The sequence below is a fragment of the Sceloporus occidentalis genome, unplaced genomic scaffold (assembly GCF_023333645.1).
Source record: "Sceloporus occidentalis isolate IW3139 unplaced genomic scaffold, rSceOcc1.0.p SCAF_51, whole genome shotgun sequence".
Taxonomy (NCBI): domain Eukaryota; kingdom Metazoa; phylum Chordata; class Lepidosauria; order Squamata; family Phrynosomatidae; genus Sceloporus; species Sceloporus occidentalis.
In genome coordinates this window covers 6,857,460-6,881,082 of record NW_028317031.1, presented here as the reverse complement: position 1 = coordinate 6,881,082, position 23,623 = coordinate 6,857,460, and the positions used below count along the sequence as shown (strand labels likewise).

At 41.0% G+C, this 23,623-nt stretch overlaps 1 protein-coding gene across 1 annotated transcript; it reads left to right on the top strand.

Moving 5' to 3' along the window:
* Positions 1 to 948: 948 nt before the first annotated feature.
* On the top strand, positions 949 to 19,712 carry LOC149288548 (sodium- and chloride-dependent glycine transporter 1). Its single transcript, XM_089491596.1, has 13 exons — positions 949 to 963; positions 10,026 to 10,182; positions 10,750 to 10,881; positions 11,396 to 11,669; positions 14,378 to 14,510; positions 15,440 to 15,574; positions 16,282 to 16,385; positions 16,809 to 17,046; positions 17,421 to 17,555; positions 18,104 to 18,203; positions 18,596 to 18,696; positions 19,079 to 19,249; positions 19,503 to 19,712. The coding sequence occupies exons 1-13, from the start codon at positions 949 to 951 to the stop codon at positions 19,710 to 19,712; spliced, it is 1,905 nt and encodes a 634-aa protein (XP_089347722.1).
* The last annotated feature ends 3,911 nt before the right edge of the window (positions 19,713 to 23,623 follow it).

Sequence of the window (23,623 nt, the reverse complement as noted above, 5' to 3'; positions counted from 1 at the left end):
AATGTAAAAATATTTGCAAACCGATGATAAACCCAGAAAGGTACAAGGATCAGTATAACGATGCCGAGTGTGGCCTTGCCTCAATGCCTCTTTTGTACGAAGCTCCCAGGGAAACTGTATGATGTCCTCTGGAATTGTTTCAATCCCTGCTAAATTGTCCCCTTTTTTTTCCGGGATGAATTTTCACAGTAGCAAGATGGACGTCATATAATCGGGTCTTCCGAAAGTAAAATTTTGAAGACAGGAGAGCTTGAAAGCTCATAGGGATGCTTAAAAAAGAGGCTCAGCCGACCAAAAAGAGAATGGAAATTCCTTCTGTTTTAAAAATGTTTCACGTGCGAAATGCTAGTTTCTTTTGCTTTCTTCTTCTTCCTGGCCTTAAACCTTTTTTTGGTCTTCCAAGTTAGTTGAGATATCGAAAAGAAGAGGTCATAAGTTCCTTTGCTTTGTAAGAGCATAAAAAGTGGGGAGGCCGAGGGGTTTTTGTGTCTTTCACTCCAGAAAGGACTGAATACACAAGGAGGAGAAAGTGGGGGTGAGGGTGTAGTTGGGGGGTGGGGAGAGGAGATTGTCCTGACTGAAGCCCCCTCCTCTGCATAGTCTATGGATGTGCCAGAGACTTCTTAACGCATTTCAGCCACTTTGAAAGCATGTCACTGCCTAAAAAGCTGGCAGATAAACGATGTACGCGTCTTTGAGAAAACATACACTTCCGCAGCATTTTATTGTCCCCGTGTGGATTTATATCAGGAACCAGTAAATTTGTCTCCCCTTTCTCTTTCCTCCTTCTTTTCCGCCCGTGAAATGTTGTGTGCCCTCATCTCAGGGACCAGCGTAGAGCCAAGACACAAACCGTCCATACCTGAGAGGCTCACCCATTTCTTTTCCCCTTTGGAGAATCTGGCCTAGAACGATTCCAAGAATTCACAGGTCGGGAAGAAAGTTAAGATGGGACTATGTGTGGTAGGTGATATGATCTGTCGGCAGCTCTGGTTCTGGAATTTCTTTTCTCGTAACTAAAAAATCCTTTTTGTGAAGGACACAAAATTCTATTTTTCTTTACTATTTTCTAATGACCTCAGTTTTGTATTTTTATATATATCCTTTTTCATTGTTTTGTTTTAATGGTAAATCTAAAAAAAACCCCCAATATATAACATTTTATGTATGTCTGTTTTAGCATTGTGTATCATAATTGGAAAGTTTTGTTTATGCATTAGAGGACATCATGAGACATCGCATTCCTTAGATTTTTTTTATATTTTTATATTCTTATGGAATTATTTATTACCTACTATATTATTTGCATGCTACACGCGTGTACTCAGTGTTTTTATTACCTATAAATCATTTTGCTAGTTATTTTCATAATACCCGCAGTTTTCTGACGTGTAGTAGTTTAGGTGATGGAGAGCAAAACCATTAAACTCTTCTTCATTGCAGTGATGTCCATCGCGGTGGGATTTTTTATTCTCATTGTCAGCTTAAGTATACTTAGTTCTATAAATGCACATTTCGGTTCTTTTGTTTTGGGCACTTTCAAGTATAATTGAAATACAGTGAAAGGTTGCGATTGTTGTTCAGTTCATAACAACAATCAGATTTTAGTTAAAATCTTTAAATCTATAAAATAAAAGCCCCGTGGGCTTCACTTGGCGGCGCAACAGAATTTCTTTCATTTAATGCCGTTCTAGTGATATGATGTTGAGTCCTAAATAAATGAAAACCTCATGAATATCTGGAATCTTATCAATATATAAAACTCGTTACCCCTGTACACAGTCTACAGAAAGTTATGGAAACCTCATTGAAAAATGAGCAATCCTTGGATTGTTTTAATTTACAGGGGAAGACAATTTACAGTTGAATCCAAGTTTACATAGAAGCAAAATAAAGTGAGTTTATATTCCTAACCAGATATTTAATTCTCTAGAATAGAAATAACTACACACAGCATTAATTGCATTACACAATGCACTCTCTTGCATGCAGTTAAAATGTATCACAGTACAGAGCTTTTACATGTTCACGTAGTCTTACGATGTTGTAAAATAGTAAGACTGAAATCAAATGGCCATTGACCATAATATGACGAAGGCAGTATAATGTAACTCAAAGTACGTGATGATGTAAATCGAGATCAGGTCTAAAATAAGGGTTAAAGACACATGGTGTTATTTGTAAGGTGTCGCAAGTGGATTTGGTACCTAAAGATCTGACTGTTTTGCTTTCTTAGAAGCCCATCTGTGGTTCTGACCCTGAGTCTCAGGATTTTTCTATCGATTTAAGAAGTTAAATGGGCAAATTCTAAGGGTTGCGTAATGTGCAGATGACTCTAAGTATTCTACATTACATTCTACTTACAGCTGAGATCACTGCTTGCATACAGGTGACACCCCAAAAAAGTCAGGGATTTTCATATGGACAGTTATTAAAACCATTTGGTCCTCACCATTAGTAAGCCACATCAGCATAATCTTTATGATTCCAATCCAATGCTTAAAATTTGGTCAGGGTTAGTTAATTTAAAAAGTCCCCAGATGGGCAAATGCCCCATCTAACCACGCTAGTAGCCCTCATCTCTCCTAGTTCAGCTAGCCTCAACCACACCACCACTGGATCCTTTATGTGCATCGGATTTTGTAATTCGGATGCATCTTTGTCTCATAGAGTAACTTCCTTGACTTTTTTTTTATGAAAGCAGTGGTAATTCTATGAAAACATTCTCACTTCATGTAATATGGATGTTTTTATTAAAATGCAAACTTGTTTTTTACTGAATAGGTCTTAACAAAATATTTTTAATTGATTTCACGTCACCGAATGGCACCCTTAAAACTAAACATTGTAGAAACAGAGACTGACGCCATATTGGTCTGCGCGTGAAATTCAGCCGCTTATTAGATATACCAGAAATATACCAACCAATTTACTGCGTGATTGTAATAAACATTAATAAACAGGAATAACTTAACACTTGATTACAAGGAGAGGGAACCCGACAATTTTGTGAATGCCGGAATTCGTTGTAAGCAGATAGAATGTGAAATGGAGATGTTGGCTTGAGTCTTGTCCTGGCAGAGACAGCGTTTGGAAGAGAAACATGCTTCTTGCTGCTTGAGTTGAAATGGAAGCTTGTAATGTGGTTAATTCAGGCTGAGTGCCCCCGGAAAAAAGGGGGCCATCTGTGTGCGTCGCTCTGGGTTCCATTCCTCTACCTTCCTTCCTCGGTCTTTATCTGTAAATATCTCCGTTCGGGTGCTTGTGTCGGCTCTCTACATCTTGAAGTCAACCAGGTTTACTTGGAGAGTCTGAAGTTCTTTATTAAACAGCGTTTGGTGTTTCATCGACGGCTAAAATAGGGAAGTCTCTATCTCAGCCTTTATGTATAAAGGACATTACATTTAAAAAAAAATAAATATATATATATATTTTCAAAACCTATGTTTCAATTCAATTTAAAGAAAACTTTTGTTGAATACATCATAAAAAGTTAGAAGTATAATTCCTAGTTTTGTTCCCAGAAATAATTCTTGCACCTTGTAAAAATTTGCCTCATTGATACTTTTTTGCCACTTAGTTGTCATGTGATAGGAAAGCGAGCGCTGATAGGCTGTTGCCATATGAACTCTATGAGGCTTCTTAAACGTATGTTTTTATGTTGTATTGTCCTACTATGGCTATGCAATAACTTGTGCCCCCCCACACACATACATACAGACACACACATATATATACATATATATAGCACACACATATATATATATATATATAGCACTGAGTAAAATGATTGTGATAAAACGGACACTGGGGAATCTATTCACTAGTGGATGTGACCCTCCCCATTGCTGTTATCTGTTGCACAATGCTTGGGACAAGGTGCTGCCACGAGCTTTGTTTAAATATTGATAACTGGTTAAAGCCTATCTTGGTTTGCCGTATTCCTGATAACTCTTGGGAGAGTGAGAGTAAATACCGGTCGATCTTACGTGGAGTTTGCGGTTTTACGTTTATTAACGTTTCTTAATCGCTCAAACTTTCTCTGCCAGAGTGAAATTGATGGCCTTCTAAAAACATCCCCTTAATTTCGAATGACCTCGGAAACTCCCCATACCGTTTCCTCTCCCTTGTCTCTCCAGGAACCCCTCTGACAGGCATAACTCTTCGTCTTTTGTGTGAGAGGGCAATTCAGGTTTCTGTGGGACCTGCAAGTTTGGTTTTTATGAAATGGCCTGCTTTGTTATGTTTTGTGTGAGCTCCACTGAATGCCACGGGCGGAAGGACACCCCAGATCCTCCCGACTGTCAGGGATGGGGGATGAGCTTCCCAAACGTAAATCAGAGAGATTCGGACAATCTATCCTTAATCCGCAGGCTACCCACATCAATGATGGGTATCTTTCTTTTGAAACATGCTAATAGGAGCCAAATGCCATGTAAAGACCACTAACAAAATAAGCCCATTGTGGATGAAGACCACTCATTAGCATCTGAAAAAAAAGAATGGGGGGTATTCAGGAGACGGTGAGATTGGAATGATTTTTACTAAAAATCAATAGCCAGTTTAAATAATGCACATAGAAAGTTTCAGGTATAGAGCCGGTGATTCTTCTGTACATATTTAATTCATCATGCGAAGTTCTTGCCATCCCTGGGAACTCTCAGGGTTGGACTCTGAGTCTCAGGGTTTTTGCCCTAATCTCGGGGTCTCAGGGTGAAGGGGTAGATTCTCAGGGTCTCACTGTCTGGAGCCGACTCCTTCCTATTCTACACTCCTGTGATCATATATAAGATTACCAATAGGTGCTTCGTCTACCTGTATATTATGGTTGATATCCCTGCTTGAATGCAGGTGACTCATTTAAGTATATCTAATGAGAGTCACTTTGTTGACACATTTGGCGAGTTACTACATAGAATCTTCAATCTCACCATCAGCTCATTTAGAAAGTTCCCAGAACTCAGGCCAAACCTGACGACCTTCCATGGAGTGGACGTTTAAAATGCCAATCTTTGCACAGAATAAAGACAATTAAATGATCATTTACACCATTAAACGATGCATATTTCATTTATTTGGATAGATCGATCAATCAATCGACCTTCACACCCAGCATTTCCGGTTACTACTTTTGTTTTTTTTCTGGTTACAAAGTTCACGTCATAGCAGAGGCTTTTGATCACTATTTACCAAAGCCTTTACAAATATTGTGTTGGTTTATCTCGTTGCAACACTGGATAAGCCAGAAAGAAAAAGGATTTAACTGCTGAGCAGAGACCCTTTTTTGCCAATTACTGTTTTCTCTCCTTGTTATAAAAACCACATTTTATAGGTCTTCATTGTATTTTTTATTCGGGGTATCATTGTTTTATACCGGTTTCATTTTTTAAATAATTAAACACCAATTTGAGTTTCTCGTCAATGCATTTACCCCTTCCTTAGGGTAAAGTAGCGGTAATTTCCCAACCTCTTGCTCTATCATGGCTCCATTATGTATTGTGAGCTGTTAAAGAGACAGATATAATCCATCGTAAATTCATCTTAAAATAAAGATCACTTTTCAGAAGTTCAAATATAGTTATGGAGCTTGGGTTCCTGAACTTATCCCAGCACCTTATTGATAGGAGATCATCTGCCCAAATCCATTCATATTTCTGAGTATTCTCTTTACTTTTTTGTCATGTGGCCTTCTTTATTATTATTTTTTTTTTAATTTACCAATACATCACATCCAGTGGTTGTTCTAACAATGATGCTTTTGACCGTAGTGATGTTTTTTAGTTTTGCAGGTATTTTAAATTTTTACATTTTGATCGCTTTCTCTGAAGAGACTTAATTCTGTACCCGAGTTATTGTATTTCTTATATAGATACATGCATACCCAGATATGCAAAGGTGTATCAAAGTATGTACAATGGTAACAATGAATCCAGCGTGCTCTTAGCCATCAGCGGTAGTTTACGAAGCTAAGCCCTTCCTCGTTAGCGTTCTGTATGCTGCTTGGGTCAGCCGCACGCATCCCAATTGCATTATCATGCTCTGTTGGCCAATGATAGGGAGCCAGCTGCACTAAGGCACTGAACGCCAACATTGCTAAAATAAGGAGCAATATGATGGGATATGTTTATCAAAATCTCCCAGAGGCCAAAGTAGGCAAATAATTATGGAAAAAATACAGCTTACTTTGGTTTCAATGGAAAAACATTTTTAGCCTCGATTTACTTTTTAGCCTAGGTGACTGATATAAAAAAGCCCCCAGAGTCTTCTTCTAAATGAAACATTTAATTTCTCCATAGTAAGGGCAAAACTATCCAGTACATGTAAAGGCAAGGAAAAGCCCCTCTTCCGGCAGCCTTTCATGGTGGCTTCGCCAAGTATGCGGTGTTCACATTATAGTGGATAGCATCACAGAGGGCAAGGGGTTAAACTAGACCATTTTTCTGCAAGGATTAGCTATCGGCAGATTGCTTTGCCTGACATATATGCGTAAGGATAAGTGCCCGTCACATCCAGGCCACTTGCGTCAGTAATTGAATGACATGGTTAGGTGCACACAGACTCCTGATGCCAGCGCGCCACAGACCTGAGCAAAATCACCGACAACATCTCGCGATTTGCAGAGGATTTAAAGCAGTTGCCGGCAGACAGCTTCCCGCAGAGGAGAGCCCTGAAGCCGAGCGTGGGGAGAAGGTTCCCGAGCAACCTGAAGTCCGAGGAACCCACCGAGAAGGACTCTTGGGCTTCTTCTTCTTCTTCTATACATTTCTTATGTAGGTGGCAGGATTATACGGATCAATAAATGTCTCTATATTTAAGCCCACATACTACGTAATGTGTCTAAGCACATCTTAAGACATTCAAAACAACTTACTGAAAGATCCCTTCTCAGTTGAGTCAGAAAGGTAACATGATTGACTTACATGGCTTGTCTTGAGAAACTACCCTCAACAACTTGCGTTGTCATTAAAAGAGTCGAGTGAATGTTGAGCTGTAGCTGAGTTGTGAGTTTGAGGGCTGACGAACCCTGTGATACCCTCATACCCGGCAAACATCCTACAAACAAGGGACATCAAGGAAAAAGGGACACGCGGGAGACATGCAGGTTTAGTTTTCATGTCAAATTAGCTGATATATTTCCATAGTAGTTTGAAAGTCATTGATGAGTTTCTTCTCAACTCTTAAACTAAGACCATTTGTAAATGAAGAGCAACCACCGTAGCAACCGGCGGAATGTTGCATTTGGCCCATTTTTGGAATGTTTTTGGAATGGTATAAATATGTGCTTTTTTGCTTTCTCACGGCAGTTGTATTTGTAAGCCTGGTTTGTTTCCCTGGCGGTCCCATGGTCCAGATGACATAGGCAAGAATGTTTATATAGATGGCTCTTTTTTGAAAAACAAGACCCCTGAACTTGCTGATTTGCCCCTCCCTGGGTACGGGGCTGACCTCAGCTATTGTATTTGGATCAGAATTGGAGCTTGTATTTCGCAGTCACGTAGGGGCTGGTTCCCTTCTATTTTGTGGCCATTGTTTTTGTACACAATAGCTGGCTTTGAAAAAAAAAAGATGTGAACATTAATGCATTTAACCCATAATATGACAGAGACTCCTCTAGAGATGTATGTTGGGAGTCTGCAAGTGATCATAAAGTCTAATTGTAGGCAAGCTGGATCTTACCCATTGTACAGCACAGTGTAATATGACAACGCTATATAAATCAACTAATAATAATAATTTAATGTTGTCAAAGGAAGAAAACAATGTGTTTTACAATTACCCGTTGTACAATGCTACGGAATTTGATGGCGCTATATAAAACAATAAATAATAGTAATAAATAATAATTGGTTAATGTGTAGAGCAGAAGCTGTTGTATATAGGTAAGTGTTTCTTTAAGTCATCTAATAAGGCAGATAAAACCTAAAAGGCTTTAAATGCCCAAGATGTTGTTTGTGGGAATATAGAATTAGCAGATTAGAACTATTCCGTCCATCTAATATGCACATTTTTCCTAATGTTAAGGACCTTAATCAGACCTTGGTCTTTTCTTTAATTCAGGATAGATTTATTCCTACCCTGTGCATGCAGGATTTATGGTGCCATAGAATACTTGGAAATGGGATTTTATTTTGAAATTCCTACACATTGATAGTACCTGGCAATTCTTGGCACATACAATTATGGGATCATCAATCTACACTTACTTTTTAAATGCTATTTTTGTTTGAAGCTGGTTGTCCAACTAGAAGTCCTTATCACCCAGATGGGCCAAATCCAGGTCCCAGTGGGGGGGCTTACAATGGTTTGCGGAGGTTTAGGTTGGATAGATAGGTCGTAGTCCGAAATGCCATGATGTGGTTACAGCTAGTTGCACTATTTAGTGCGTTCATTGAATCGGGTTTTATATGTGTGACCCAGACCGTCTAAGAGATCAAATGCCATTATCTGTGCGTATACTCCCTACGAGGTTCCGGTTATACACACCGGCTTTAACCAAAGGCACTGCCTCTCCATGTACCTTTCTTTTTCTGCTTAATGTTTTCTGAGTGTTCCCCGGATGTGCCCTCGACTGTAGATAAAACGGCTATAGAGACATTTATTCTTGTGAAAATTCTGCCGTAGGGACTTGGCAGCTTCCACTTTGCCTGGTGCCCAGTCCATACCTCATTGTAATTAGTGACCATTCTTTACTTGACCTGACTTAACTCATGCCATGAGCATCTGCTGCCTCCTCCTGCCTGTTTACCATCTTCCTATGGGTTAAAAAAACCCCAGAGCCAATAGGACATTATATCACACATGCATTACACATATATTACACATGTATTACACATGTATTACACACGTATTACACATTTATTACACATACATTACACATGTATTACACACGTATTACACATTTATTACACATACATTACACATGTATTACACATATATTACACATGTATTACACATACATTACACATATATTACACATTTTTTACACAGTGAATAACTTAAACTGCACTGGTAATTCTTGTTTTCTTAGCTTTTAAGTGTCACCATCTATGTCTAATTCATTTGATCTCCTTTTATATCTATAATCAGTTGTAGCGTCTTGGTTGTTCTTATAAATAAAAGCTGCGACACATTTCAGTTAAACTTCTAACATCATAAGCCAAGCACTCTTTGAAATACCAGACCGTGGGATGCTACCACGGATATAAAAAGTTATTGTGTTGAAATTTAACAAACCCCTTGTGACGGAGGATGACTGGCTTTGTGGATACAATAATATAAGGGGCATAAGTGAAATTTGTTCTCCCCCCCTCTGGAAAATGACCACTTGCATTTTCGAGTGTGTTGCTGCCAAGTTGCCATGTCTCCCGTGTCCACGGAGAGTAGACAAGGTAAGGGGGGATAGGTCTGAGACCTCCCATGCTAGCCTCATGTTGTGCCCGGAATGTGAAGAGACAGGGGAAGAACAGAGCGGGCTTTGTGTGTAGACTGAGACAGACCTCTTGTCACAGATGCTTTGTGTAAATCCCAGCAGTCTCTGCCCTTCCTGGGCTGCTCATGCCGGCAACCGTTTCTTGACGAGAGCAGAGAACCAGTGCCGCTCCACACCCCGTAACGTTATGTACAACCATTTGCTGGGGGGGTTTGGGGACGGGATACTCTTAGGACTAAATCCCTACTTTAACTTTAGTCATAACTGAAAAAAATGCAGACTGGTAGTTTAAAATAACCCCTTAATTTATGAAAAGAACAACAAAACAGTATGTGTGGCCTCGTGATGTTAAAAAGTGCTTCTGCAGCTGCTTAAAGTGGTAAAAATGATTGCCCCTCTTTGCACCGGATTGGGTAAACAATACTCTACGTAAAGATTCTTAACTAGTCATTAACGTTACACAACATTACAATGTCCTCATAACATCTTGTATGTTCTTGAGGCTTTGGAGACCATTTGTGATACATAGTTAGAGAGAGATACCGTTGTGATCAGGGGCGGCGTTACTAAACTTCATGTTTTGTTGTTTTTGCAGAACGGTGCTGTGCCCGGGGAGGCAACAAAGAAAGACGAGAACTTGAAACGAGGCAACTGGGGAAACCAGATTGAGTTTGTGCTGACCAGTGTCGGATATGCCGTGGGATTGGGGAATGTTTGGAGGTTCCCGTATCTCTGCTACAGGAATGGGGGAGGTAGGAGTAAGCCGTAACTTTACCATAGCAGTGGGACAGTGGGAAATGACTATGTGTGTTCGTCAGCTTGGCCTCAGACTGGAGCGGCATCTGGGTCACACAGGCTATTGTTGTAGAGGGGCGAGCAGCACAACTTAGACTCATGTTTGTGTTACATTGAATAGCTGAGGACATTGCTGCATTGTTCCCCCTAGAACAATATACCAAACATTCTGTGTGATGAATGAATCACTGGGACCAGAACTGAATGAAATTGGCACTTCTGTTTTTGTCCTGTTTCATGTTCTTGGGTTGGACTGTATTTTCTTTTATTCCTACACTTTAGCCCTAGGCCTCGTTTTTTTTGTTTGTTTTATGCTCTTTATATTCTATATTTATGCCACTGCCATGTAAAGTGTGTTTGCTCTGTCTTACTCTTTTCCCACTAGTCTTCTGGAAAGGCTAAGTCTAGCCTGGACTGTTCTGTAGCCAAACTGAACCTTATTAAATTTTGTTTCTGCGGTTATAGTTAATATTACATACATGAAATAAATATGTTTAAGCATTTTTTTGTTTCCTTTCATGCAGGGGCATTCATGTTTCCATATTTTATCATGCTGGTATTCTGCGGCATCCCCCTCTTCTTCATGGAGCTGTCCTTTGGGCAGTTTGCAAGTCAAGGGTGTCTTGGTGTGTGGAAGGTTAGCCCGGTGTTTAAAGGTATGTTTGCTGATCCCGAGTCCAGCCTTTAAGGGTCATTCAAATTTGAATTATACAAAGATAGTCTGTATCAGTCTACTAGGGTTCTGGAATCAAACATGGTAAGCGGTCTATAGATCAGCACAGCGGAAGGTCTGAATTCCAGTTATTGTTTCCCCCACCTGCTTGAGCTCATGGTACCGGAAATGGTAACATATCTTTACTTCTGCTGTAAACGCTGTTACAACCAGGTGTTTCTATCATTATTACTTTACATCTTTATCAGTTCCACTCTCCCCGTGGCCTTCACCCATTAAATGCTTAGCTTCCAGTGAACATAACAAGAAAGTTCCATGTATGTTGTATTGAATATTACTTTGTCTTTTTGCAAGGTGTGTGTTAACTGCATGCAATATGATACCGTTGGCTACTTTTTATGATGCTATATTGTACGGAAATGACACAGCTGCCCCATTTATATCCTGTTTAACCAAGCAAGGTCTCTAGGTGAAAGGTCTGTTCTCTCCCCTTACAGGTATAGGCTACGGCATGATGGTAGTCTCCACGTATATTGGTATTTATTACAACGTGGTGATTTGCATTGCGTTTTACTACTTCTTTCTGTCCATGAACCGGATTCTGCCATGGACCTACTGCAACAACCCATGGAACACAAATAACTGTGCCGGTGTCCTCAGCCCTTCCTCCAACGTGTCCGTCAACCTCACAACACACCAGGACCTTTTCAACTTCACATCGGGGATTAACCAAACTTTTAAGAGAACCAGCCCCAGCGAAGAGTACTGGAGGTACTTATAAAGGGTAGCCACCTCTGGCCTTTTACATTTATACTGCTATATTCATACAACAGAACCTCTACCCTTTGCTTAATTTTGCTTTCTGCAACGTGAGGGTATCTCAGGGGTCTGCTATTCCTACTGGTCCATTAAAAGAGTAGAAAGCATTGAATATACAAACTTTTCCCTGCTTATGTCTTTAGAAGCCAGTCTCTGACATTACTGGGACCGGCTGGGTCCATAAACCTCTGTTGGATGTTGACACAGCCGTCTTCTGTAATGTCGGAGAAAGGCTTCTGCATAGAAGGGCAGGCAGATGTGGGCATCAGCAGGTAAGTTAAGACTTTTCTTTCTTAAAGGGAACAAATGTGTAAAGCTTTCTTTGGAAGGAGTACTTAAGCCATCATATACACCTTAATGCGAATGATAGCTGAGCGTCCCCTTTACATTTTGTGCGGCCCCTTTGCAAATGCTTGAAGGGATTCTGTAGAAACTCCCTATATGCATTTGCCTTTTTTCCCTTGCCTCCTCCATCACCTGGGCTTGCAGGGCATGTGGGCTCCATCTGTGTGTATGCACAGAAAGCACTCCCATTGATATGAGTGGAAACCCTTTCCTGCTGCTGATTGGCTCCTTGTGCCTCTGGATTGCAGGTTCCATCTTTATAGTTGGACTGACGCCATACAAATAAAGCTGGGCAGACTAGTTGAAGAAGCTTTATGTTCCCTTTTCACCCATTAGAATGTATTAATGTGGGCCATGGTGCGTAATTCACATTAAAATAAACTTGATTTTTCACAGAGCTTCCTTGCATTGTACTTGGCAGCGCACGCTCACACCCAGCTGTATTATAAAGTCACTGGCCCCCCGGCAGCCCGCAGGCTGAATGGTTATTGTGCTATTGTCATAATCCACTGGCGCCACGTCCAGCAGCTGACACCGCTAATGAAAGATGCCAGAGATAAGGTGTTATTCTCTGTATCTCTGTCAGTCCAGGAACTCTTCCTAAACTAATAACAATACTGACTTCTTATAACAACTCTTCTATGGCTGCAGCCGCTTGCATTCGCTTTTACCAGAGTTAATGGGTAGAGTAAATATACCGTGTGTCCTATTTATGAGAACAATTACATAAACTGTTCATAGAGTTCTAAATGTGGCAGTCTCCATTAGCACAGAAACATAACTACCCCCTGTTTGAATGAGCACCACTACTCCTGCCACAATCACCCCTGCCCTCCATAATTCCTCATTATAGCCAAATGCATAGCCCAAATCCCCTTTCCCATTAACCAGACTTAATCCTCTTCTACATCCCCTGCATAGCCACCGCAGCCATAATCTCCTTCTCCCAGCCTCAAAGCCCTCCACTTCTTCTATATTCTTCTACCCTGCCAGTCCCAGCCAATATAGCCTATTCCCTGCCACGTCCCCCATCTTGGTTTTGGCTCCTGCACTACCTTCTACAGCAGACAGGGGGCCTCATCTTACCGACAGTAAGCACTGCTACCACCCATTCATCTCGGTGCTTTTTATACAGCGCACCATGGGAAAGGCTGCATACAGGATAAGATGTCACATCACGGAGATGTCCCTTATTGCCTGTGTGCGGCCCAAAAAAGTGGGACCAAGAGCTGAGACACCAACCTAGCTGGGACTGTAGATACATGAATAGAGACATCTACCATGCCTTGTGACAGGGGCTTCCAATATGCCGCTGATAATAATACATTTCCTCTCTCTTGGACTCTGTAACATAGTATCCCGTAATGCACCATCATTAACCCATAATGCACCAGTCACCCTTCTTATTAGCTGCTCGCTGTGTATCTTTTTAAACGTCTGTCACATATTCTTACTGGCTAGAGGGATCTTTTGTTGGAAGTGATCTATATGAATCTTGGTGTCGGGAAGTGTTCGTAGGGTTCCCTGTTGTGCCACTTTTGATAAATGCTGATACGTGGCCGTGCGCGGTACGGCTCTCTGCAGTTGGGTCGTTAGTGGCATTTCCCGCAATTAAAAACATATACTCCTCCAGCTATTCACTCGCAGGGGAAGGAGTTTCAAAGCCAAATATTTCCTGGAGAGAGGAAATAAGTGCATTACGTAACGACGGGACCCACAAAGGCTTCAGACTGCCAGCCATAGAGGCGCTCAGGAAATACCTCTTCAACTCATACGCTAAAGGCATTGTCTATAGCGCACAACACAAGGGCCGGTGCGTGCCTGGGACCCAGTGCTCCTCACCGAGCAGTCAGGAATACGAAATTCTTTTAAAGTGCTTGGAGTTCAAAAACATTTCTTAAACAGAACATCGTGGCTGAGCATAATGGGAGTTGTAGCAAAAAAGGAGAGAGTCATTTTTGCCAAGCCTTTATAGGGCTGTTCAACCACATCCAGCCAGTCTATTGAGCAACTAAAGCCGCCAAAGGACCTGAGCAAAGGATTACGAGAGCTAGGGGGCCACAGTTGGACACTTGAGCCTCTATAGTGCACTTGATCATTACAGATTTATGTAGAGATTGATCAGATATAAATATCGAAATAAATACACAAATAATACATCATCTGTAATTGATACAGAGGATTAACTGGCCACTTTACGTCAGGAAATGTGTGAAATCTTTGTGTAGAATGTCCACCTGTCCCCGGATTTGTCACGTCAGGTGTGCGCGGGACATACAGCGACACCCCAATAATCCATACATATTGTGTTGCAGGCGGCATGTGCTCCAGGTCTCCGGGGACATTGGAGATTTCGGCGAGGTGCGGCTGCCTCTTCTGGGGTGCCTTGGCTTGTCATGGGTCGTGGTCTTCCTTTGCCTCATAAGAGGTGTGAAATCCTCTGGAAAGGTGAGTTCTTCTGTTGACCGTTTTTTTAATTTAGCTTGGTCTCCATATATATACAAACCCGACTCTACAGGTTTCATGTAAATAATGCAAACAAAAAAATATTCTCAACCTCATTGAAACGTCTTCAGAAGAGAAGCACCATTTTTTATGTGAATAGGATCGGTATTTTCAGGCTGTTCAGCTAATAATAGTTGCGAGGATGCTTTTCAGAAACATAATTAATATAGAAGGTCCTTAAATATTGACACTTACGGCTGTATGTTTAAGTTAAGTCAATGTTTGCTTAGCGAGCTATGTTATATTCTTGGAATTAAAGCTTGTCATGTGGTGACCTTTGGAATTATATATGTATATTTATATATACATACATACAGATGCTCCATATCCCTGGGGATCTCTTTCCTAGACCCAATGGTGCACCAAGTACACCACTTAGGTGACGTCCACCGTTTCCGGTTATTCGCCAAAGCAGCATTTCCCAGTTCTGTTCTACAAGACGAACTTTTCAGCAGAGGCAGTTCGCCAAGTCACTTAGGAGTCAGACTGATAGGGAGAGTTAGCTGGAAAGTTTGCAGGACAGTTAGCTCTCTCACTTCACTATTCATTATGAAGAGCCAACACCAACAGGTTTCAGGTAGAATGGCGGAGGTGGCCCTGCAGAATGCATAATTTAATGCATTACACAGGGCCAGCCAAGCTTCAGCAGAAGCTCACTAGGGACGGACCCTCGTAATATATAGTGAAGTCAAGGAGCTGGTATACAACTCTCACAATACACACAAGTGTCACTCACTCCCAAGCCGCATCAAATAGCAAAGCAATTGAGTGGAATCACAATGAGTGTAAGTTGAGTTGGTTCTTTTGTCCGTTTTTCATTGCTCCCGGTCTCTGACCTGTGCTTTCTTGTCTCGTGGTCCCGTATGCATCAGGTTGTTTATTTCACTGCTACTTTCCCGTACGTGGTCCTCACCATCCTCTTCATCCGTGGCATCACTCTGGAAGGAGCCGTTAACGGAATTATGTATTACCTCACTCCTCAGTGGGATAAGATCCTGGAAGCCAAGGTACGTTTTCTGCCAGGCTGCTCGGGCACAAATGATCGACCGATCAAATATATATCCCCTCTAGATTGTAAGCTCTTTTGAGCATGACCCTCCTCACCTCTTGTTATATATTACTTGTAATGTCCTGTTTACCCATTGCACAGAGCTGTGGAATATGATAGCACTTTATAACACAATAAATAATAATAATAATAGTAATATAATACTATTTATTTCTAATTTTAATGCATTTGAATAGAGGGCTCATTTGCTTTTAATATGCATTTAAGTCTGTAAGCTCAAACAGTGTATGTGTAATAAAGTAAATTTATATGTCATGTCCCAGATACAGATGCAAAAATGTACATTTTTAATATGTAATTGTATAATGTTGTAACTAGTGATACATTCTGTTGAAGAACTTAAAACATCTGTAATCTTTTCTTAAAGGGCACATTATTGCTCGTTTATATTAAATGGTATAGACACGAGACAATATGATTGATTCATCTTCAGATATATTTTTTGACCAAAAAGATGTAATAAAAGCATCATAAATGCTGTAAAGCTCTTATCAGGGTGAGTTGGATGCAAATAGACGGAGCGGCTTAGGTTTTTATCCATGATCCTCTCTGATGATAAGAGGCATATTTGGTTTTTACCCACAATCACTTGCTCCTTATTGGTTTATTGCTTTAACTTGGTATTTTTTGCTTATTCTCGGGTAGGTTTGGGGTGATGCCGCATCACAGATCTTCTACTCTTTGGGTTGCGCCTGGGGTGGTCTCATCACTATGGCTTCCTACAACAAATTCCACAATAACTGCTACAGGTGAGGTCCAAGAGGATTTGTTATTATTTTATTTTACAATAATACAATTATCTTTTTTGGGGGGTTGTGATTATTTGGAAAGAGTAATGGAAAATATACACTGGCAAATATTTTGGCAATAATTATTTATTCATCAATAACCAATGTATTAATGTAGATAAAGGTGCACCAGAATAAATTTGTCCTTGTGCTAAATTAGTTATGCTTCATCCAAGTCATGGAGTCTACATTATATCTTCGGCATGTTTTCTAATTAATATTATGAAAAAAGAACCCCTTAGAACAGTATTTTTGAGTGTCGATGACTTAGTTTCCTGGAAATTATTTTGAAAGGACATGCTAATAAGGTTATTTCTTCCAGCCCCACCTGCCAGTCAATAACAAACACGGATTTATCAGACTCTTCTCTTGCTTGATTTCCAGAGACAGTATAATTATCAGTATCACCAACTGTGCTACCAGCGTCTATGCCGGCTTCGTTATCTTCTCCATCTTGGGCTTCATGGCTCACCACCTGGGAGTAAATGTTTCTGATGTGGCGGACCACGGCCCTGGCTTGGCATTCGTGGCATATCCTGAGGCACTGACGCTACTGCCTATATCACCGCTTTGGTCGATCCTCTTTTTCTTCATGCTCATTCTGCTTGGACTCGGGACTCAGGTATTTATTTGTAAGATCAGTTGAAATGGACCTGCTGCTTCCTGCACTGCAAACACTACATTTCATGATCTGTTTAGTTCTTAAATTACCTTTACAACAATTTAAATATTAGTTTAAATATTGGGGATTGCTTGGCCTTTTTAGCTCACTGCGGGAAGCCGCTTTTCCCCTTTGCACTCTTTGTGTGTTATACAGATCGAGGGGCAGCTGCGGTAATATTAGGTTTTCCCTAAAAGATTTTAAGAAATTAGGTTCATGGAATATGACTTTGAAACGCTTGGAACGGCTTCCATAGAACACAAATTGTTTCTTAACCCTGAAAATGGTTCTGGAGCATTAACCTAATCAGTGTTCTGGGTTTTCATCGACTATAGTTCTGTTTACTGGAGACTTTGGTCACGGCAATTGTGGATGAGATTGGAAATGAATGGATCATACGCTGGAAAACCTGTGTGACCCTTGGCGTGGCTGTCGTTGGTTTCCTCCTTGGAATCCCCCTCACTACCCAGGTAATTAATGTGAAATGTCGCCTCTTGGCAGGTATGGCAGACTAGATCAAAAATAGTTTCCCTTTAAATTGCAAATTATATTATTACTGATATGGCATGTGAGTATATGTCAGCAGCTCACTTACTGCGCGCTCGTCGCAGAGAGCATGTGATTGCGCGTTTTAGATCCCTTGGATACTGGAGCGAACTGTCTGTACAGGAGAAAGATAGTTGCCTATATTGTAATAATGCATTCCACATTCTTGCACCTTTATAATTAAAGCGCAGCGTGGAATGGGCATCGGGATCTAAATACTCACCCCTTGCAAATCCTGTGGACCACCACAGAACCCCCACATTACAAGGGGCTCCAGGCAGTTATTGTGGATGTTAATATAACTTTATATATTTGTTTTTTATAGGAAACCCTAATATCACAGTTTTCATAGTGATGACCGGAAGTGACCCACCTAGTCATTGAAGACTTTTTTGGGCCGGTGTTTACTTTTAGAACATGTTGTCCAAACCATGGGGGTGATGTTTTTAATGCTTCTCTTTCCCCCTCACAGGCTGGGATTTACTGGTTGTTGCTGATGGATAACTACGCTGCTAGTTTCTCCCTGGTCATCATATCCTGTATTATGTGCGTGGCTATCATGTACATTTACGGTAAGTGACCGCGTGCTGTTGGCTCTATAGCCATGTGACAATTAACGGATCCACTCTTTTAAAGGCTGTCCCTCATAGACAAGCATGTCTGCTAACCTAATTCCTTTAATGAGGCAGATTAATGAAAAAGCGCAGGTCTGCAACAGTGATAAAAATGGATAATTTACTCCAAATATCCTACCAGTATTGTTCTTCCGATAAGCTCACACATGGCTTTTTCTGTTGGACATGGGAGCATAAATAGTGAGGAATAGCTGGGTGATTCCAGCATGGCTGACGTAAAGGCTCATAGAGTCTTGCTTGGTCCCGGCTCGGATTGAGTCCTGCCCTCTCCTAGTATATTCCAAAATTATTTCAAGTGCTGACGATACTCACTGATTCTCCTTTACCAGGCCACAGGAACTACTTCAAAGACATTGAGATGATGCTGGGATTCCAGCCTCCTCTATTCTTCCAGATCTGCTGGCGGTTCATCTCCCCAGGCATTATATTTGTAAGTCTATAGACCATTATTCACGGCAAGGGAAAGAGGTCTCAGGTCTCTCGACTCTCTTTAACTCTCAGGATCTAGCTGTATAGTTGAAAGGGCAGATTTATTTCTTCAATGTTTCAATGAAATGCGTTTTAAAGATGGAGACTCTCAGGTTGGCTGCAAAAACTCGTTATTGAAGTGTCTCAATTAGTTGTACATGAACCATGTAGGGTAATTGCAGATGGGCCAAAGAGTGCTAAAGATATTTGGTAGGATACTGTAGCTATAAGGGGGTACTTTGTGAGAAAAATAACTTTAGGAGCAAAAAAAAGATATTTGCAAGACATCTGGTTTAGTGAACTGTAATGAGGACTTCTTGTCTTCTTCTCTCGTTCTTTCTTAGTTCATTCTGATCTTCACTGTAATTCAGTACCGTCCAATTTCATACAACGACTATGTCTACCCCAGCTGGGCCATCACCATCGGCTTCCTCATGGCTCTGTCTTCTGTAATATGCATCCCCGGCTATGCAGCTTTCAAAATCTGGCGCTCTGAAGGGGACACGTTTTTCCAGGTGAGTAAAAGAGAGAAAACAGTTCAAAAACAGCTATTCTACGTCACACTATAAGATGCTAGTAGATTCCCCAGAACTATTACAATAGGAGAGAATGCAACAATAACATAGATTGACAATATACTATAAGATTAACATACAAGATAAACATACATTAACATACATTACTCGAAAAAAAAGTCATAATACGTTGAATCTGATTCTTTAGCGCTGACTTCTCATCGTTATTCTCATCTGTTTCTTGTGATTTCAGAGGTTGAAGAATGCCGTCAAGCCCAGCAAAGACTGGGGCCCTGCCTTGCAGGAGCACCGAATAGGCCGCTATGCTTCCATCTCCGGCGCCATGAGCGAGGACAGTCCAGAGGCGCATCCTCTCAATCCGGAGAAGTCTAAGAAAGAGGACGTCAATCTAACAGTACAGGGCAGCAACGGGAAGGCGCACAGCCAAGACTCTAAAGTGTAGCAAGCTCCAGCAGGGACCTGGTGAAAGGCAAGGTCACTGGTGGCAGTATGGATGAGAATACGTACCCCCGACCCACTTTAACCTTCTTGTGATCATCCAGACCAGATGAACCTTCCTTTTGATCCATTTCTGACCCATCACCCCAGAGCATTCGACAGAATACTACAGAAACTGTAACCGGCTCCAGTTTAAATGGAGAGAAAAACTCAAACCTCCAGCTGCTGAGTGAAGATCCTCGCTGTCGGGTCGTCTTCATTCCTTCTCCCCAAGAACCCAACTACCAGGACACCGGTTTTATTTTGTGGGATGATGTTTTAGAATAAGAGCGAAAAAATGGTAGGGGAGAGAGGAGACACGAGTTCATCTCAAATAAGTAGTTCATATACTTTTTTTCCCCTAAGTTTAGTTTACATGTGTTGTTTTTTCTAGAAAACCTTAGTTTATATTGGTATTGAACCAGCCTAGATGGGTGGTGAGGAGCATCCATACCAGCATCTGTCTTCCTTAGACATTTCTGAGCCAAGTGCTGAGGCAAGATAGGGTGCCCTCAGCACCTGAAGCATTAGGACATTTTTTTTTTTACCGTGCCAAGGACAAAGAAAAAAAACCCCAGGATCTTATTTACTTAAGGAACCCAACGGGAAGCAAAGAGGGCACCATGTGGAGCAAGAAGGTCCACTTGTACTCATGCCGTAAGCCACACTCATCTGCTTACTCGGTAACTGACATAACGTATGGAAAAGTGGACCTCTTTCCTGCTCCATGGATTAAGTCTGCTACTCTGTGTTGTTTTACGGAATCTCGTGTGTTACCAGGAGAGAAAAGGCATTCCTGAATAGTTAGGCGCTGGTGCTCCATATGAAGTCCTGTATCCTGATGAGAAAGGATACCGCAGCACCTCCTGGTGACCGCACGGTCTCTGCGGCTCTCCCACTTTGCTCTTTACATTGCCGTCCAATAAGTCCCCTTAATCGTTGCTTCTTACATGCAAGTTAATGATTTTATTCCCATTCGAGATGAATTCTGCACGCGTCAGTAATGTCCTGACCATTTTCTAAATGCCGTGTACCGGGGTTATTAAGTCTTTCCTTCGTATCTGTAAAGTGTGTGTACAGCATGCCGGCGCCAGCAAGAAATATTTTGTGGAATTTAAGACTCTTAGCAATTCTGAACCGACAAAAAGAGAATAGGGTCTCAAACCAGACAGCCAGATGCCAGTATAAGCACATATATATATATATATATATATATCTAGAACAGGTAACCGCATTGACCATTTAACTGGGAATGCTTATGGAAAATTTCAGGCTTGCACTAAAAATCGACATTTTGCATTTTTTATAAGCTCCCCTCCCCCATTTTCAGGGGACATCTCGTCAAACCAGTTTAGCTGCATTATATCTCTTTCTTTAGAAAAGGGTGTTAAATTATGGTACAGAATCTGGGTAGTAGGTGGCCATTACCTGCTGTTTGGCTAACACTCTCAGCACACCATGGCAGGCAGATGGACGTTGAAGCGTAATGGGAGTTATTGTCCACCAAGCTGCTCTATGCGAGCAAATAAGCAAAGGTGCTGTTTAACCTTTTTACATTCAGAGGGGCACGTGTGAGATAATAAGCCCCTCTGGCTACATGGGTGCTGCAGTTTGAATATGAGGGGCTTATTCACTAAACTGTACGTTTGCAGGAGAGTTGAAACACTTTGACTCCCTGGTGTAATTATGCAATATTAAGGGGCAAAACACCAGTGAGCTTCTCATGCAAGAAGACCCTCTATAGTGTATAGTTATTATGGGAACATTTCTAGAAAGCCATCGCGCTGTCTTACCGTACAGAATCACGGTTCAGTGAATAAACCTTCGTAGGTGCTGCTAAAATGCATTAAAAACCAGTATTTTGTGGATGCTTGTATCGGTGTTATCGACGAGGTGTTTTATATGTCCTCTGTCCATATATCTTATCCTTTCCATCATTCCACTGCCATGTCTGATGCAGCGGAGAGACAATGCTATCTGGACACGAGCGAGAATAGGTTCTATATACGAAAGGGGACCACATGGCTAATTGAACTGGGGACGCTTATAAAAAATGCATTTTGCAGGGCTGCACTGACCTGATAACAATCCCGTGTTACACATTTATCAAAAGAGCCCCAGTTAAATCTGGTCACCCACAAAGTGTTACCCTAAATTTTGTTTGTGTGCCACGATTTACACCGCATCAGTGTTGTGTTAAGTGTGCTGAAGGCTGTGTTGATAAAGACCCTTCGTTTGTGATTCCCGTAACCATCATGGCAGCAGATTTTCCTACCTAGTATCCTGTCATAGAGGATTAAGGTCTTTAGCAATGGTTGGGGTAAACTCTGGCGCAAATGTATATAACTCACTTTGATTCTGCATATAATTATATCCACCCTCTATACGTATTGCCAGAAATCTTAATATCCGCCACGGTCTGGGCAGGTCTGAAAGTCGGGATTCCGTTTAGAAGACTCCCTAATGTTCCGCCATTATGTAACGAGGCCGTACAATTGGTTTAGAAGTGTGGTGGGACTTAATGTTCCGGCAAACAGGATTGCAAAGTTCACCGCAGTTTAGGCACATACATTTTATCGTTACCCAGCGTCTTCTTCCAGAGAACTCTAAGCCTGCGTTACCTCGCAGGAACTCGACGAATACACTGGAAATACAATATGTTACTTGACTAGTGTACACGACAACATAAGCTTACTGTGGTTTGTATGCAAATGGCTGTTGTGTCCAGCAGTGCCATGAGTATTCCCTGTAGAGCATGTCAAACTTGGATGTTTTTAGATCCTAATCAACATCCGCAATCATTCTCTACTGTAGGTAAAGGAAGTAAGAATGCAAATTGTTACAGTAACTAGTACGTTGTATTTAAAGGGAAATGGATAAGCACAAAATGTTTAGCCTCTGCGTGTGCTTCGGAGTGCTTCTTTGTCCTAATATGATTTTAAGATGGGCATCTAAATGACCATCCCGACATTTTTCCCACGTTATGTCAGTATTCTTTTTCAGAACCTGCATCTGCTATGATGGCAGTAGGAACCAATTCAAGATATAGCCCCTGCCGCCATCTTTAAATGTATTTAGGTAATATTGGCGGACCTGTGATAGAAGAACAATAGATGGGACTAAATGTATTTGTACATATTTAGTTAATATTTAGTATTCCCCACCATTCTGCCCTATGTAGACATGGCATCGGGCTGTCACATTTATTAAAGCTGCTAATTTTATGATATATTTTCTTTACGTTTAGAGTTTGTTTAGTTGGTTTTATTTTTGGTTTCCTAAATCTTCAGTTGCTTAGTTAAGGTTTCTCCTTTTTTTTTCTTTTTTTTTTGCATGGACTGCATAGACTTCTTCTAGGCTAAGATGAACAGAAATAGCCGTATTAGCCCAAGTCAAAGTTGATGGCTTTTATTTGGCCATTATAGAAAAAGAAGTAAAGGTACAAAGAATTTTGAGTCCCCAGAGGTTTCTTCTTCATATTAGGCCAATGTAGAAAGACTAGTAACATTATACAGATGAAGAAGAGGCCTCTGAAGTCTTAAAAGCTAATGTAACTTCACATCTTTTTCTATGTTGGCCCAATAAAAGTTATCAACTTCACCAAAAGGCTTAAATCGGAACAAATTTTCCTCTAAGGCAGGCACGAGACTGTGCAATGCTGCCGGTCCGTCAGGCTTGGTTTATCTAATTGAGAATCCATATGGCGGTAGAGGCTTTGACATAACTGGATGACGACCAATCTGGTCCTAGCAGATCTCACAATCTGTGTTTACAGCTATTTAAAACGTTAGATTTCAAGAAACAAAAAAATACAGCAAATTCTTTATCATTGTCACATTTACATCTTTAAAATTATCCCCATACAAACAGGACATC

Excerpts from the sequence above, each read along its gene's own strand:
- LOC149288548 (XM_089491596.1), top strand. Across the intron at positions 16,386-16,808 it reads TTCCACAATAACTGCTACAG|AGACAGTATAATTATCAGTA; the intron begins GTGAGGTCCAAG and ends CTTGATTTCCAG. Across the intron at positions 19,250-19,502 it reads AAGGGGACACGTTTTTCCAG|AGGTTGAAGAATGCCGTCAA; the intron begins GTGAGTAAAAGA and ends TTGTGATTTCAG.